The sequence below is a fragment of the Sceloporus occidentalis genome, unplaced genomic scaffold, assembly GCF_023333645.1.
Source record: "Sceloporus occidentalis isolate IW3139 unplaced genomic scaffold, rSceOcc1.0.p SCAF_81, whole genome shotgun sequence".
Taxonomy (NCBI): domain Eukaryota; kingdom Metazoa; phylum Chordata; class Lepidosauria; order Squamata; family Phrynosomatidae; genus Sceloporus; species Sceloporus occidentalis.
Genome location: NW_028317061.1, coordinates 3519743 through 3539043, shown reverse-complemented (window position 1 = coordinate 3539043; position 19301 = coordinate 3519743). Strand labels below are relative to the sequence as shown.

Below are 19301 nucleotides of genomic sequence, written 5' to 3'. Positions count from 1 at the left end.
GTGGATTTTAATGATTTCATACACAGGAAGCATCTCTAGAATCATTCAACACAACGGTATTCCGGCACCTCTGAGGTTATCATGGTGAAGCAAGTGAGGCTAATTATCTGTCACACATATATTTATCTAGACAAGTGACTGTAAGCCAGTGAGAAGAACTATGCTTGGCCAAGACAACATTAAAATGCATGTCTTTCCTTTCTTCGAAGGACCTTTGAACTGTCTAATCAGTTTATCATAAGTAATCTTAAGATACTTGTTGTAAGTAATGAAATGAGAGCTAGGAATGTCTATTTCTGAGTACTACTCTTTGTGCGATTTACAAGAAAAAAGTACCATTTAATGTGGTGATTTTTTTTTTTAATTGTCTCTTCTTCATGTACTGTATTTAAAAGCAGAATGTTTTAGTAAAGCAGATTTTAGAGCTCCTTACGTGCGCAAAAAAAATATACCTGTTCCCTAAAAAAAAGAAGTTCGCAAAAAAGGTCAGGTTCCACTTGAAAAGTCACGCTTTCTAGCAAATAGATATGTCTAAAGAGCCTTTTTCAGTTTCTATGGCAACAACTCACCAGTGCCTTCTTTTGCATCACATGGCAATTATGTATTTCCTGAATATATATGAATGACTTAACATTTCACACGACTCAAACAATATATATTTTATGGGTATTTTAACGTTGCGGTCCTGGCGGTTTTTTTTAATGCTACGTTTATTTAAAAAAGGCAGAAAAAGGTGAAACTGAACCTTTAAAGAATATAATGGAAATAGTATGTTTGCATTGAGCCGCTGTAACTACCTGCCCTTGACCTTATATCACCCTATGGGTATGGAGGGTATGCACCTATATCTCCTCCATTCTCGCGATTTATACATCGCGGTTTGAAAAACAAACAAATGTGACCGCCAATCAGGAAGAGCAGATCCAGTAAATGCTGGCAATAAACATGTTGTAAACACAAGAGACAGGTTACATAAACCTAAAGGAAGACATTGTTTACACTAATCAATAGAGCGTAAAACTGTGTAAGCTTTGCGTTCACGTTTTTATGGCCCTGGCATAACAAGGACGGATCCATAATGCTGATGGATGGTTGGAATGTATGGATCATAGCATTAACATTTTTATATGTTTTATATTTCCACATGTTTGTGTATATGACAATAAAAAGACATCAACAAGACATCATGCAGTATACAAGTTAGGCATAAAATATCACAGCGTGTGGAAGTTACATATATCTCGTATATAATGCCGTACATCGCCAATGACAAGGTGAATGAGGGTTAATGCTTGCTACAGTTTCACACGTTTCCGAAAACACTTCAATAAGGAATATGACATTTGCTATAACAACAATCGACATATGCTGTAGGCCCCATCTGTTCAGCCCAATATCACAATCCAACTTATTTGCAATTTATTTTGAAAAAGGTTTAAAAAATAACTAATGTTAAATGCCCTTGATCTCTTTTTTGCGATCATATTGTCAGTACGAATTCCGCAACAAAGGCTGGGGGATTAGAAGTAAGACTTTTAAAAATACCTTTACATAATAAAGCTATTAATAATTAATAATAATAATAATAATTGCCGGTGCAAAAAAATGAAAGGTAAGCTGTGCTTTCTGTCTCATATAATCAAAATATTTTATTATCCATATACTTATATATATACACATAATATATATATATATATATATACTGTATGGTATCTTGTTTTAAAAGAACAGACATTAAAAACAAAAAATGATGTTCATTTGTTTAACCACTCTTTTGATTTACAACAGAAATAATAATAATACTACTAATAATAATAATTTTATAAAGAGAACACAGGTGGGAAATGCCACAACCCGACCCCATAATGGTTTCCATCTAACATCAAATTCTATGTTTCGATCGCATAAAAAATAGGTATGATTCCCCTTTAACAGAAATCTGTAATACAGTCACTTGAAAATGATTCCAAGCCCAGCCAAGTAACATAAAATTTGAGAAAAATGAGTCCAGCTCTACCGATTTTTAGAAGCAAGTACATAAGAGCTGAAAAAAAAGTATACTTTCCCTTTTTTCTAATGCTTCGGTTATCTAGTGATATAGTCCAGAATGAAAGGCATTCAAATGCTAATAGCTTTTGTCCTGGAGATAAGCCAGTCACATATCAGAGGGCGCAGGCAATGAATACAGCGGCGTAAAGTTTGAAGAAGAGGGCTGCCGACTTACTTCTAAAGCTCATTTCACTTTGTACAGGTTGCCATCTAATTCAAACGCAGTCAGATGCGAAGCGCTGCTAGAGTTATTAGCATGGGATAAACATCACAGGGCAAGATCAAAGCGTGCTTCAGAGCAAAATAGGAGGACTACCTGGAAAAACTAACTTAAAGCTGTGAGTTTACTGTAGATTTTTTCCCCATAAGAAAATATCTTTAAATTATCGGTAATTCATTGGTTTTATTATCACCATATAGTCAAAGTTTCACTATGTTTACATATGGGAACGGAAATATGGTCAAAGTTTGCCTCCCACCAGGAAACCCCTCTACTGAGCCAATAAAGTTAGGCAATGGGAAGGAAGTAAGGAGGTACTGGGGTGGGAGAGAAGAAAGGTGGAGAGGATATTTTGACCCTACTGGAAAAAAGACTATGAATGCCTGTGACAGCAACCACTGGGAAAACCAAGGTTTTTTTGGCATAATTTCCATATAAATTGAGTGAATTCAGGGAATTTTAGAAGTCTGTTTGATAAGACTATTGACTCACACATCCTTCGGGAACGTTAATTAAATCTACTACGCTTTATGGCCATTCCGTGCCACCGTGCTTATCACTTAGTAAATACGGCCACAGTATCAAGAAAGATTATGAATTAATAGTAACAAGTCTATTTAACAATGAATTAGTTAAAAGGACATTGTTTGAATGAGTTAGATATGAATTTTACTGGCACAATAAGCCCACATTTACATTCTTCAGGTGTTGTATACAATGCGTTTGTCTTTGATCTGTGCTGTGTCTCTGTTTTCACAGGTGTGAGAAAACTACTATTTAACCTCATTACAGGGAAGGCACGTAACCACATTAAACAGTTATCAGAAAAGGCATATTTATTTAAATACCTTTCTCAAAAGGATTTTCTGTTTTATGGATTCTTTAATCTTTAAAGTATCATTATGACGCTGTCCCCAAATATGTTATATTGTTTGAAATGAAATATAATTATGTGTTGTACAACCAATTATTATTGCTATTTAGTGAGCACTTTATTGATAGACACAGTAGTAGTCCAAACCATTCCAACCCGATTTTAATGTTAAATGTATATAGGAGTTAATGTTGCATGGACCCCAATGCATATTACAGCATGCAAATTGATCTTCGTATTAAAAACTTAAAACTTCTGTCTCATTTAACTCCTCCCTCAGCTGCCCCTACTGAAAACAGGAAGCATACCTAGGTACACTTCCTGCACATGCTCAGTGGCACTCGCATTCTACTCAGTGGGAGCTGAACTCCCTTTTAAAATAAAGGCCGCAGCCAATGATATGTATTCTAGCTGAGCAATAAGGGCAGTCCAAAGCCAGTTTTTTCCATAGCACTGTAAATTATAATAAAATGCAATACCTGCTCACCCCTAATCTGTGGTTTATAATTTACACAGGTGCACTTTTAATATATAAATATTAAGTATTTCATCATCAATCTCTAGTAAAATATCCGTAACATGATTGTTTTTTAGCCCTCCGTTTTCTAATTAAGTGATGGAGAAGATACAAATCAGTTCATTGCTTTGTTCCGTATCAGCAAAAGAGTAATGTTAATCCTAATACCAGAACAGATGGTACAAACAGAAAAAGAACAGTATTAGTGTCTGCAATTTCCTTAACATATGGATCAACATCTTGATTCACTCCTTAGGCATAATTAAAATTACTGATCGACAATCAGTGTTTAGAAGTATTTCAGATTTTTAGGGATGATTGGTGCATACTGTGTATTCATGGGTACAAAAAATACAAAGAGGTGGACAGGGAAGACCTAGCTCCCAAGTCCACATCTTTGAAGACATGCACGGAGGTGGAAGAGGAGGACACCCTGTTCCTACTTGTGTTCCTCATAAGCCAGGTCAAGTGGGTGTTGGATTCAAACCTATCTCATGTCCTCTCTACCACCTCTACAAACAGAACTGCCAGCCATTTCCGCTTTGATCTTATTGTATAATCATCCTAATAATCAGATTTTACACCGCCGCTTTCGTTCAAAGTATTAAAATATCTAACAGCACACATATTTATAACATCCCATTTATGTCTGACAAATTAAAGCAAGTTTCTATTGTATAAAATACTAAATATTTTGTGTAAACAGAACACATTGTTCACTATCAAAGTCCATTTTTATAAGGTTTTGGCAAAGCCATGCCTACTTCTCAGTTCTGACACCAAAACCCAAAGGTGTCCCTCTGAAATTTTGGGAGGTATTTGATGTCATGATCTCATGAACAGCCCAACCTCTAACATCACCTTTGTAACCCCACTTTATCCCGTTTGACTCAATCCACCTTCAGTAAATGCAAATTCCCACCAGAACCACACATTTTCTCTAGCTTGATTGCAAGAAATTATCTGCATTCCTTTCTTATGTGTATAACAGGTCACCTCACTTTTCAATGTGAGCAACTTCAAACAACACAAAACATCAAAGTCGAAAACCCTATTGAAATCATCTGACTGTTTAAAGTGTCACTAAATAAAGCTGCTCCTACTTAGAAATGCATCTAATGTGTAACGCATGCGTGGTTATTGCTCCCATTATTTTATCTCTGTCCTATTGTTTCTGATTGTTCTGGTTGAGGAGAAGGAAAATTTGACTTTACATATATTCATTTCAAAAGTGTCTTAGTCCAAAAATTACAATCACAATTCTATCTGAAAAAACAAACTATAGGTAGGTCTGATAATACATTTAGTAATGCTAAAAGCTATGATGGTTAGTTGGTTACGGTTCTTCTTTCACTCACCTTAATAGAGATTACAACCTCAAGTTTAACACACAATAGTTTCACCAGGCACCAGGTCCCTCAGCATCTCATAGTACACTATGTTAGGACACTTTTCTCTTAACTTACAGTTATCCTTTCGTCCTTGTCGTCAATGGGTGTACCATCTTTTTTCCAGGATATCGTAGGTTCAGGATGACCTCGAGGAGGCTGACACTCCATCACCGCTGGTTCGCCCACTGCTACCATCACATCAGATGGGTTTTGCCTGAAGTCATCTCTCAAAACTACATGGAAGAGAAAACATGTGTGAATCCAATATTATATGTTACAAACATTATTATCTTCATGAGTGTGATAATTCATTCATTTGAGATAGAACTGATCTTACACTAATGGAATGCATGACTACATGACGTACATGATGTTATGTGCCTTCTAGTCATACTTAGTCTGTCTGAAGCTACTTGACTTAAGAACACAACAGCAAACACGGTTCTCATGAACAAACAATACAAGCATTTTCTCAATTGACAGCCTTTCAGGATACATCAACGAACCTGTTTGTGTACACCAAAGCACCAGAAATGTTTGTAAATGGACAGTAGTACCTAGAATGTTTTTGAGCTATGTTTTTCGTTAATTTTGCCTGGAAAAACAGATGCACTTTGTTTAATTTAAAAACACTACCTATTTGTAGCCGCTCAATTCCCTATTGCCCAAATGTCCCAGTTTTCATGATACAGTCCCAATTTTTAGGCACTGTCCCATCAAGCTGCCCCACCATCCCTTTGTAAGTAGTAGAGATCATGGGCCAGTCGGAGATATTCTCTGATCTTCCCCCAACTGCCCCAGGGAGCTGTAAAATTAATGGAGGGCATTGCTGTCGCTTGCAGCTCCCAGGTGGCCACCATGCAACCTCATGCACCTAAGCACCGCAATGTAGCTCTTCGGATAAGTGGGTGTTGGCCATACCTTTGACCCTGCCCCCTCCTGCCTTCAGTCTTACCTCTGACCCCGCCTCTCCATGCCTATAGCCACACCCCCAACATCAATGTCTGATTTGGACACCTGAAATGTTAGACGTTATGGATTTCTGCAAATATATATGGTTGCCGAGCCTCTGACCCCGCCTCTCCATGCCTATAGCCACACCCCCAACATCAATGTCTGATTTGGACACCTGAAATGTTAGACGTTATGGAATTCTGCAAATATATATGGTTGCCGAGCATACCGGGGGTTTTATTCTACAACAACTGCAAAGCTGAAGATAAACAATTTTATATTAAACGATGCCACGTAACCTGATTCTTTTAATAAAGTATTCTCAGGTACCTAACATTAAAATTAATAACACTAGCGAAAGAAACAGAAGGGTTTTTTTTCCCAGTTGGAAAACGCGCTTTGTTAATTTGTATACAGAATCACCTTGGAGCGATATGCATAGAATGTAATTTACCACAACTGTTTAATTAGGGATTGGATTAAATTATTCCATGCATGTTCACTTTGATATATTGTAGAGAGAATGTGGAAGCCAAGTCTCACTGCCAAATATGTTCTTCTTTGCGTCATATTTCATTCTTCTAAATTGCTGACAATTTGTAGCAAGCTATTCATTTATAAGCAGCCATTTTCAGGGGAGGGTGTACGCTTGCAGTTTAATAGCATTTGTGAACTCGTAGGAAGTCTATTAGAGTTGAATAAAACATTGTTTGTCATTAACATTCAAGTTGGGATATGATCCACAAAGTCGAAGTGAGAGTCATTGTGCACATTAAGACTGCTAATTGGCCAGCAAAAGCACAGAATAGTTACTATTATTACGCGAGGACGGCATTCAGCGTCTCATTAATTAATCATAATGAGGGTAATTATTGGATACATTATTTATGGAAATATTTAAGAATATTTTGAAGATTTTTGAAAAGAGTATTACCAGCTGCCTTATTATTTTTGGCCTTTTTTCTACCACGGAGGTATTATTTAAAAATACGTTAATACACAAAACCGTCATTGCATTACAGACAATGACTGCTAAAGACATAGAATGTTCACATGTCAATCAAATAGTTTGTTATGTCTAATTAAGTACTAAATATACTATTTGGGGCAGTGTAATTTGTGTTCTTACTATTGATGCCACAATACAATAGAATACACTGGATTCTTATTAAGGGGCTTTCAAAGCGATGTCTGTAGTGGTTAGTGGTCTGTAAGGATGGTTTAAAGTGACATTAAACATTTACTCTTAATCAAACTATTCAGCAAACTATATATATATATATATATATATATATATATATATATATATATATATATATATATATATATATAACCATGTAGTAACCTTGTAGAGGAAAAGAAAACATAAAGCAAGAATTACAAAAATATTAAAAACATTACAAAAAATGCTCTAAACACCTAACAGGATACTTAAACCGACAACCAGGTGCGTGAGACATGCCTAGACATGGTTAGCATTTTAAAAGTAACTTGTAATTTTGGTGACTTGAATAACTAATAGGCCAAAGCAGCTGTAGAAACACTTTGGTAGCAGAATTGACAGCTAAGTACTCTGTTACTTGGCGTTTAGCCATTTAATGAAGCAGCGTTCTAATGATTAGTTATGAAGGATGGTCCCCATCAGCTGCAGAAGCCACTCCACCTATCGCTGATGAGATAAGTGGCTTCCCATGGAGGCTCAGCTTGCTCCACTTCAGCAGTGGGGGGGGGCAATATATTTCCGATTGCTAAGGAAAGCTGATCCCTTATGATCTGTCTCTACAAAGCAAAGTACAGAGCTTCCTTCAAAGGATTGTGAAGATGATGCAGGGCGGAGGTATCCAAAAGGTAGATCTACAAGCTGTTGTTGTATCTCCATATGATTACCCAACCATACCAGAGAGCCTTTTTGTTTTCTTTTTGGTTTAGTACAGTGGCTGCTTTTCATGTTTGTTACTCTATGACTAGAGATCCGTTGGGTTCTGCTATAGCAGGAACTTTTTATCTAGGAATAATGTAACATTTACAGCCCAAAGATATCCAGCCATTTTGATCATTTTTAGGTGCTAGAAAGATCAACAGGAAATGGCACAAAAGGTGAGGAGCCAGATCTAAAAACCTTATGGCCGGGACTACCTTGCACTTAGGTTTTGTCAAGCCTTCAAAGTAACATAATGTAGAGAATTTAATTATAGCAAGGTTACCATCAACGAGAGGGGATCTTCAGTACTGTCCACTGGGACTGCAACTATGGTTGAGTATTAGGACATTTCTACTTAATCAAAGCCTATAATATATCAAGCTCCAAAATGTTTGTTTTTGGGCCCATTGGGTTGGACATCCCCGTATTATGGTTAAATAAAAAAAAGCTTGTTTGTGTCTTGGTGTACTTTTCCAGACAGGCACAATACATTTGTAATTCCAAGTACAAAAACTTTTAGAGAGACAGAAAAGAAAAATGGAAATAAAACTATGATTTGGAAATTGCTACTGGAGTTTGTCTACAATTATATTTTGACCATTATAACAGCATTTGCAAGTTTCCTTTTATTACAGAAGTGTTCTCCGGTTCAACTTCTATTATAAAACTCATGTCCAATACATTTAATAATATGAATCAAAAAAGGCAGTGTACTTCCTGGCAGGAGCAAAGTCTGCACAGATAATTGAATACATTTGTTGCTGGTTAAGATTCTGTCTCCGAGGCAAATTGGCATTTTCTCCTGTACGACAACAGACAGTCATTAAGTGAGTTTTGATTCTATATGTAGATAGATAGTTATTTTATTTCTATAATATTTTAGTGCCAGAGGGGAGTTGCATTGTGTACTTTGGAAAGTTCAAAATCAGCTGATCCCGAAAACCCTGGAAATATTAACCATTAAGTGGCACAACTCATGGAAATATATGGTAGACATGAGGCTATCTTTGTGGTCTACTAAAACTCACAATAATATGCATTTCTATATCAAATTGTTTAAGAAAAATCCATTATTCTTCTTAAAACACCTTGTAAACAGGCATCAATAGAGGTTTACACATAAAAAGTTGTAATAAAACCTCACCCCTAGCTATGTCTCTAGCCACACCACCCTTGTTGGCCATTTGAAGCATTGTGGGGTACACAGCCAGTCTAACACGATTTCCATACATAAATTCAATGTAGTTTCTGTAATTATGGGTCAGAGGTATGCTATTAAAGGGACACTCCAGCCATTATACACACTTTCATGCATATGACAGCTACATTTAAATTTACGTGGCGTCCCCCTTTGCAAGTACCTTGGTGGGTTCTGCTCTCTTTTGCCCTCTCTAGCTGTTTCCCATGCATGAGATGTCCGTCAGCCCCAACTCTGACTCGGCAAACATCTCCAAGGAGGGGGTGACTAAAAGGACCCCCTACACACATGTGCAGAAAGTGCTCCCATTGATTTTAATTGAATCTGCCATGGATTCTTAAGCAATCGGTGATGAGGATCATCAGACCACAGAGAAGGTGAGGAGCTGCAGCTTCTCTTTAAGGAAAGTCTTTTTTAAAACTTTTTAAAGTACTCACAGATTAATTTTACATCCATCCTTCTTTGGTGAGGCTGTCAGGGACATTAAACTGGCCGTTTAAGGACTATTGAAGTTATGTTAGACACTTGGTAAAATCCTGCCCCTAATCACCTCTAACCACACCCCCTAAAACAAAAAGTGTCCCTCTGTGGCCTCTTGCTTAGAGGTATCTAAACCCTCAATTGGGTGATACCTTTGGTTCCATCTCAGGCAATTGCTGGGGTAAACGGGAAATGCTTGAATACCGTTTTAAAACCATTTATTTTTCAAGATCTCTTTAAATCTTTTTATACACCGACTTTTTCTTGGCGCAGAGGGAAAAAAAAAAGAAGTGCAAATAGCAGCTCCACGGAATCCAAACTTCAAATGTATTTCAGTCATAGCCTCAGCTCGATTTTTAGCTCAAGTGAAAGTAGGACACAAAGTTTGCTGCCATTTCTACAGAACTTTCTTTTTTAAATGAATAATTTACGCCAATTTACACTACATATACTTAGATAACAAGTTTGGAGTATACTGCAAAAGAACACCTCCTAAGGAATACCGAACAATCGCAATGGAAATAATATAAATGAAACGAGATAACTTGATAATGGATACAATAGACTACAAAATCCATACATTCGTCTCGGTGCTGTTAGGCAATTGACACACATTCATCTGAGAAGTGCCTTGTGTTTTATTTTCAGAGCGTAACTAGATAGAGAATATCCTGTAATGGAGATCTATTTTCTCTTCCATTCCTGCCCTACTTTCAGAGACATTAAGGCATTTTTTTTTCTCAAACCCTACATTTTACCGTTTTATACACTAAATAAATGTATGGAATGATGATTACAAATTATGAATAAAAAATCTACAATGAAAAGGTAACAAATGTCTCAGAGTCTGTATGATGTATCCTTCCCATTCTCTCATCTCTACCCTGCTGTTAGATTGTTGTCGATTTGGTTCAGGCAGCCTGTGTATGGGTGGATGAGGAGAAGGAAGAGCATTTGTGGGCAGGAAGCTGATTAGATAATGCTGATTCTGCCACAGGATGCTGCCATGATGGCAAGACTCCCCACTGAAAGCTGGGTCATGAAAGGCAGACCCAGTCTAATAGTACGGGTATATCACAGCCAGGCTGGCGATGACGAGGCGGCCCTGGCACATTAATCACACAACAGCACACCTGGGCATACCTGGGAACACTATGGCATCTGCCTGGAGACTCCAGGTGAAGCGCCGCTTCTATGGGTCTCCAGGTCACCACGGAGAAACTCCAGGTCGTGGCAGTGGTGTTGTGACACGCCACATTCCCCGCCAACTTCCCCTCCAACCATGATGTTTTCCTGCATGCGGGGCCACCAATGCCAGCGGGACCCCATACCCACATTCCAAAGAAGGAAGGGTTCTGGGTAGCTGGAGCCTGGATGTTTTAGACGCTCACCTTGTGTGGCGCACTTAGGCAGCGGCCCACCAGGCATTTTCCCAGGGTGCCCGATATATTTACAGACATTCATATTATTAAGTGTTTATTTTTCATTTATTTTTCACAGTTGAAAAGAGTCCCTTTTTTATTAAAAAGCAAGTTTCGTACTAATGAATGGGTACATCTGTGCCATCAAAAACAGTGAATACATGAAGCCTCACACATTTTTGGAACATCATCAACAAGTGTGAAGATTGCAGCTGTGTCAGATCATGCGAACATATGAAATGTTTCAAGAAATGTTTTATAAATTGTGTTGCTTTGATAAGCGAGAACCAAGAGTCAATACGAATGTTGTATTTCATCTTCCTGCAAATAAACCTACGGTTACATTGAAAAAATAACATCCTATATTTTCTTTTTGTATTCAGCGCACTAAATAAATCCATGTAACAGTGTTGACAGTTTAATAAAAACACTATGTATGTAATAGAAACCCATGTTATGTGTGTACAACGGAAGAACTCACATTGACTTCCCATTCTCAGGATTCAAAAAGGTTTTCCTAAAATTTGGAGAACTTACTGCTCCAGTCTAGTAGGTTTCTTAGTTTTCAACCAAACGGTTCCTACACCAATTGAGAGACAAAAGCAAAAACTATACTTAGCTTTGATAAATATATCTACACTCGAAAGCTGTGAAGGTGATTGTTCTCCTTTAAACGATGTCATAAACCTACATATATATATAAAGTAAAAGATAATAGCAGATTGAAGGAGATTAGCACCGTGCTAACTGGAAGGAATAAGTATTTCTATATGTCTAATCGCTGATCCTTCTGTTTTCAATGTAATCCTGGAACAATCTCATTTAAAGCTTTTGTTCCCCTGCATGTAAATTGCACAGTTTTTATAATTTTGTGGGATCATTCTGTTAAATCCCAATAATGACCAGATAATCCTATTAAAACCTTTGTTATCCTTATTTTTGGATTAAACATTGGGTGTGTATACCCGATAAATTGGTATAAGATGACATGCACCTTTTATGTTTGTATCAGTGTGTAATTGTATTAGAGGTCTTTAAGTAAGGGATTCTTTTATTTCAAATGAAGGTTGGTCTGTGGTGGCAAAATGTGGCAATTGTAACATATCTAATCCATTTCTGCTGCGTGAACCATTCAACAATGGGCAATTTAACAAGACAAGAGAGCTCTGCCAACAATCTTAGTTTTATCACAAGAGTTTGGAATTATGTTAATTGATCTTTCTAAATGGTGAACTTTTTTATGTACAACATTTAATGTACCTGTTTTTTTATTCACAAAAATAATCACTGATTGCACAATATATATATATATATTTATTTTTTTTATTATTATTATTTTATTTATTATTATTATTTTTTTTTTCATGGGTTTAACTCTTTTCAACATGGGTTGAAAGCCCTTGAGATAGTTGTGGGCTACCTGGGTCTCAAGCAAGCCAACTTGCATCCTGACAACCAATTGGGAATTGAGGTGGGACACTGGTCACACTGTCAAGGGAGGTGAGTAAACTATCAGCCAGGCCAACTATGCCTTGCCCTAGTATAATTTAAATAAGTTAAATAATTCTGAAGCAGATTCCTCATGGATATCTCATGGCCCTTAAGTGCTGATGAATACTGCATGAGAAGACACTATTATGCAGTAGATGAGTGGAAGATGACTCTGAATCAGAGCATGTGGGCACCATGATGATGTTTTAAAACATTGCCAAAGCGGTAGCAAAAAATAACATAGCATTGAGGGTTAACAGCTGAAACGTTGCTTTTCTTTGTGATCAGAAGGAAAAAATATTTCATCGCAGAGCTGAACAAGCCAAGAGGATCATATCATGCTGCACTCAACTATGCATTTTATGGTAGTGTAGGTAACGTTATTTAAACAGATGGTACCCAACGAATTTAGCATCTGTGTGTACAGGGTGCATAATGCCTATAAAAATGTGTCTGAGTAAATGTGAATCCCTTGATAACAGAATGTTAGGCAATTTAGCTGACTCATAATGAAGGTTAACACTAATTATTTGATAATCTTGCATATTGTACCCATTGTAATAGAACATCCTAATTTCATACAAAATATTAGGTTTATTAATGAATAATGCTGATCCGCCAACCAAGGGCCAGCGAAAACCTTCTTATAACTTGACCAACTATATTGTGTGACTAGAGTGTCTCTTTTATTGGCAGACAGAGGCAGGTAAGTGGGTGTGGTTTAATGGTTGCCCCACCCAACTCAGACCATAACCTCACATGTTCTATCATGTGCCACCTGCCAATTTAACATCTCTTTCCCTGCTACACTAGGCTGCCTAGGTACCTCAATCAATAAAATGTGGAATTAAGCTGAGACACTCAACAACAGTGCTCATGCAAATCAAGGCATCTGTATTCAAGCAGGAATTTCCTTAGTGAAGCACCAACTGGGAGGCTCAGATATGAAGGAATGACCTAGAATCTTGACGTTCACCTTAAAACCCCAAGATTGCTGGAAACCACTCAAGACTTGAGATCAAACCCTCAGAGTTCATAACAACTGTCATTAACAACACAATATAGATTTTCTAAGAGGCAAGAAGGAAGCAAAAGAAAACTAAAATAGTTATATAGTAAGATGCCTTCAAGATGGGAATTGAAAGCGCGTCGCAACATGGTCCACAGAATAACACACAAGGTTCTACTCAAACAATTCTCAAAAAAATGTATGCCAAACATTCATCATCTTTTCATATGACAGGCTCCTGTTCTCATTTATGTGATTCACATTACATGAATGAGAAGCCACCCAAAACACCACATGATTTTTGGTCATGTGAATTATAGTAAAACATGGGAACTTTTTCCCCAACACAGAAAATACGTTTCTCTAATGGATGAGCACTTCTTGATTTTGAAACGCAATAGAATACCCAACCTTCTTAAAACGCTGATTCTTTTTATTGTACTATTATCTTGTTGGCTGCATTAGTTAGAGAATATGGGGCATGTTACATGAGATTAAAGTAACATGGAATCCATATCAAGTCATAGATTACTGACATCAACAGGACATTATGAGGTAAGCAAATAATTGTCTAATTTGTCCAGTGAGCACAACCCTAAATCAAAGCCTTAAATACCGACTACCTGCTCAGAAGATTATCAAGTAGTGATGGGCAGAATAGGATAGGGTCTCAGAGAGAGAAAGCACTGGTTGAGGAACGAAGATACAATGTATTAAGACCTAGGAAAGGGATTTGTTTTGTTGTGAAATATGAAAAAAATGCCTTTGAGAAACATATTTTATTTCTTATTAAATTGATATAATTTTGCCATGATGTTTTAATGCAATTCAGCCATCACATGAAAACCGTCCATTTATACTGTCAAAAATTGTGTTCGGTTCAGTTACTCCACTCTATTTATCACTGAAAGCCATGAAAAAGCATACAGAACTGCCCACCTACCTTACCTGAAGAGCCAACTTATGGCACTCAGGTTCAGAGCTTTCCAAAATGGCCACCAGGGAGCTGCGATGGCGGTGCGTACTGCAACAGCACAGACCTCTATTGATTTTACAGTTCCCTGGGCCATATATATATATATATATATATATATATATATATATATATATGTATATATATATATACAGTCAGAGGGTATCATTTTATTGGTGGTTAAATTGGAAAATATCACACACACACGTATATATATATATATATATATATATATATATATATATATATATCGATACATACTAGATATACTGTATATATACACTAAGCAATAAAACCGCTAAGTGATAATAACAGCTTCTTTAGCAAATCCGTAAAAGTTACCGTTAAATAAATACAACAATTGTGACACTTAGCCACGCAGTGTGATAAACATGTAAAAATGTAAATGTATGTGCACGGAGCTGAAGATTTCAGGAAATAACATGGTTTACAACCGAGTGTTTGACAAGATATATAATTTACTCGAATGTTAAACTATGCAAAAATCCCTTAAGACAGACCCCAATTCATTCACAACGGGGGTCCCATCCTGACTCCGCAAAGCAGAAGAATCAGCTTTATTGAAACCCACTTTGTTCCAAGGACATTAAATAAACATTTTTGCATTGCTAATGCCATTAGTCTTCCAAGGACAGGCTCTCGTGTAAAAAAAAATGGAAGTTCAGAGACATGAATGCCTGCAAGATGTTCGCCTCAGTTGAACTGGTGGTCTATGAAAGGAAATACCGCTGTGTTTTGTTTGTACATGTGTTTGATGGCTAAACAGGGGAAAAAAAGACAACAGCTGAATTAACTGGACACGTTTCTCCTAGGGGTATAGATTTGATAAAATAATGATGTTTTATCCATGTTCTTATGACTTGTGGATTTACCGGAACCAGTAAATTAACATTTTATTAAACAGAGACACACAGGTGGTCATAATAAGCGGAGAATGCTATGTGTAGGGATATCGGCACATGATATAATTGCAGGCAAACTAATACCTCTGCTGGTGATGTAGAATTACAGCGAAAGCTTTCAAGACAAATGGAGAAGGAGTCCATGTTGTCTTAAAGGCTTGCACTCTAACTCTACTCACAAAGGTGTCACATTTAATCTACTTGTTTCCTATGTAGACAATCCTCATGGGCACACTTGGCTTTACCTGCTTCCTGGCAAGAAGGAGTCAGTGCTACCCGTGATCATGACAGACTCCCATCATATTGCCTTCTTCATATTATATGGTTTTGACCAGTAAGCGTAGTGATTCCGACATTCTCGTTCATATAAGCAACCTCGCTACATTGTGTTATAATCCGTTTGCTCTGTAAAATACACAGTCCTGCTACATTTAATGTAATGTATTGTACCACTCTCTGTGTTGTATATCCTTTTTTAGTTAATATGGGAGATTAAACATTTTATGCATGGTCCTTATACTTCAGACCTTAGCCCAGGAACATAACTCAGTCACGTCTTTCTGAAACCTAACCTGATCTAACTTCTACCAGTATAGAATCTCCTGGCCCATTTACCAGTACCAGCACCAGCTGTTAAACCTCAGACCTCACTCGTCATTGTCATATGCCAGTTTACTCGCTGCATAAGCCTCTGTCACTTGTCCTGTGGCCCACTAAATTCATAATAAGTTTATGATACTTATTAAATAAAATAATAAGGCGTCCTTTGACATCCTTTGCAATTTATAAGTGATTACACATTGGAGCATAAGAAGTAGAAAATAAACTCATAAATTAAATATGTGTAAAGCATAGCGGCAGTTATTATTAATGCCTTACGTGAAAATGAAAGAAATCTATCAGTTTTCTTCTTGGAGAAGCAGTTCCAGAATAATAAATTATAACCTTCTGGCTTTTATGCTCATTATACTGCTTGCATTGTTGGTGTGGAAGCTGCTTAGAAACTGGTCCATAATAAGAAAGAACAGTAAGGTATTAAAATACCGAAAAAAGCAACCAGTAAGCGCATGTTGAGCCGATGGTAAATGTTTCAAAGGGCAGGGATAATTACCACGTATTCAATCCATTGGTGATCTTAATACAATGCTAAATGGACAGGCTACCTTTAATGATGTCAAATCGCTGTTACTTAGTATACACTGTTTCACACACAAAAAACAAGCAGAACAATCAACAAGAACATTCCTTTGGTCTCCATGGTAATTTCTCGCTTCTTAAAAACTTTCAGAATAAACCCATTAGCCTAAAGTGACTTAATGGGGGCAATGCAACAAGTGATCTGTGTGGTCCAACTGGACTAGATTGAAGGGAGATCTCCCCACTTGGTGCAACTGAGAACTGTGGCACACTAGTGACTGCCACCCCCCAATTCTGCTACCCCCCCCCCAGATCTAGGCTTAGTTTGCTTAGGCTATTGAGTGACCCCTAGACCTATAAGCTTACAATCTAATGGTGGTACTTGCCGACACTGGAAAATGTAGTTCAGCTGCCAAAAACAAAGATATATCCTTATATAAACACGTGGCATTCTGTCAAGTGTGACGATTAAGGATCTATCCTATTCTAAAGCAGCATATTAGCTACTGTTGATTTCTAGTACACACGTCTTGGTGGGGGATTTAATTCATATTTTTTTTCAGAGGTACTTCCGCTGTCTATAGAGCCAATATGAAACATTTGTTCCAATTAAGAGCGCCATTAACAAACTGAATAGGGCACAATCCAAGGGAAAAAATGAAGACGCCCTTTTCAGACACAAAAAAGGTGCGGTGTTTCCTCTTATGAAAATTTGTTTCATATGACAGAGCTTAGAAGTTCCAAGCGTCCCCCCCACCACACATTATTAGAGAGAACAAATTAATACCACAAGGGGGAAAAAAACATTGAAACGTCTCCTCTTTATTCACACCGCAGGAATCTGGCGTAATTATTCCCCATAGGAAACACTGTATGAAGAATTGCTGCAAATATTATGCACTGCCTGCCTGAACACAGCCAGAGATATCAGAAGAAGTTATATAGGATCCGAATCAATGATAGCATTGCAGATGATCATCAGTCAAGGCTGAATGTAAAATCTGTTATTCTACAGAAATATTTTACTCTTCAAGGATGAAAATTTGCATTGAAGTCCATCTTACTAACACAGTAGATGAGGCTGGAGCAGTGTGGTATCTTGGATGGGCTCTGTCTTAGACCTGATCCAAGGCCGTGTACCAGCTGCCCCAAACACTTACCTCTGCGACCACCGTCCTCTATGCTGAGTTCCAGGGTATGATGTCATATCTTTACATGCTGCATTTTTAAGATGTGAAAAGTAGAGTAAACTCACTATGGAGACTGTGTCAGCTTCTACAACTGCCCCCTACGCCAGGTTGGTGTAGACCATAATATGCCACTGGCAGGCTGGGACTGGACATATGGCACTGGCCAACAGAGCCACACACTCCAGCAGCAGACCGTGCACTGCAGAATGCGGCTGTGTGAGCATAAAAACATAGCATGCAGCCATGTGTATCCAGCTGTTGGCCACACTGCATCATCAGTTGACCCTGACCTTAAAGTGCCAGGGCCGCCCGGTCATCCTCAGTCTGGCCCTGGACACCACGCTCTAGTAAAATAAAGGCAACCATCGGTAAGTTCTCTGATTGCAGGGAGACAAAGACACCAAAGGAAACCCCAGTTTGCTTTGCCTCTCTACGTTCCCACCTTTCTTGCTTTCGGAGTAATGTGTCCTCATTCATATTATTTTCTGTTGTTAATGCACTCCTTTGCAAGAATGCTAGATATAATCTCTGGACAACATCCTGTAATATATTCATAGCCAGTAGGTAGTTATAAAGTGCACAAGCAACCTGCAGATGTGTCCACAACACAAAGACACATCTTTATACTATCAGCACACACCAGAAATTAAATTGTTACCACATGCCAATAGCCATGCGAATTGTTACAGATGTTTAGCAAAAAAAAGGATCAAAGGGGATTTCATCATGTCTATTCGGTTCAACAGCCAACCAAAGTAACTGAAACATAGACATGCCACAGCTATTAGACAAGTCAGACAACACAAATAATACATGCCCTTCTAATTACAATTGCAATCAACTCCACATTAATTTAGTTCTCAGGATGTGTTAGGAAAGTCAACCATTATAATCTGATTAGTAACTGGTAATAGTTGTAATAGTTGGAACTCAAAATGATCTCATAAATGGGGCAAACGAATGAGGTGTCAACAAAATTGCCAATTTTCACATAAAGATTTCCCATAAAATTATAATTTTTTAGATGTTGTCCATAACCACATAGCATCCAGGAAAACAGATAATCCTCCCCTGGATAATGCATTTCTAAACCAATCATCTCTCTGCTACAACCTGGACTGCCCTGGCAGTGAAACATCGGCACTTAAGGGTGAGCGGCCTCAAGTAGACCGCTTGCTGGATACCCGTGGCTAATAGATTGAATCAGCCATCTGAGCTAATGGAGGCAAGTTGGAGTAGCTGTCGGGCACCAGCCCACCTGGCTTTGTCTTGTGTACCAAATGGTGAACTCTAGGAACTCTAGGATTCACTGCTTCCTCATGTTTGCAGATCATGCTGCTCTTTCTCTGGGGAGCGGGAGTGGTGTTTAGTGTTGCCCATTTCCCACCAAATTGCCCTCTCGCTTATTTTTAGACTTATCTTTTCGGAGAAGCGCATTGGAGTTGACTCTCCATAACGCAAGTTGATGAGTTGAAATGTTGAACTCCCAAGCAAATTCCTGGTTTCACTGAATCCACCTCATTACTTTGAAACCCTATAATATGGAACATGTA

General features: G+C 37.8%; 1 protein-coding gene across 1 annotated transcript in view; it reads right to left on the bottom strand.

The window, feature by feature from the left end:
- Positions 1–19301, bottom strand: part of LOC149285315 (roundabout homolog 1-like) — a 228401-nt gene that overhangs the window by 50821 nt on the left and 158279 nt on the right. The window contains exon 4 of the mRNA XM_089495532.1: positions 5127–5284. Coding sequence (XP_089351658.1) covers positions 5127–5284 — 158 coding nt within the window. The remainder of the gene's footprint in view (positions 1–5126; positions 5285–19301) is intronic.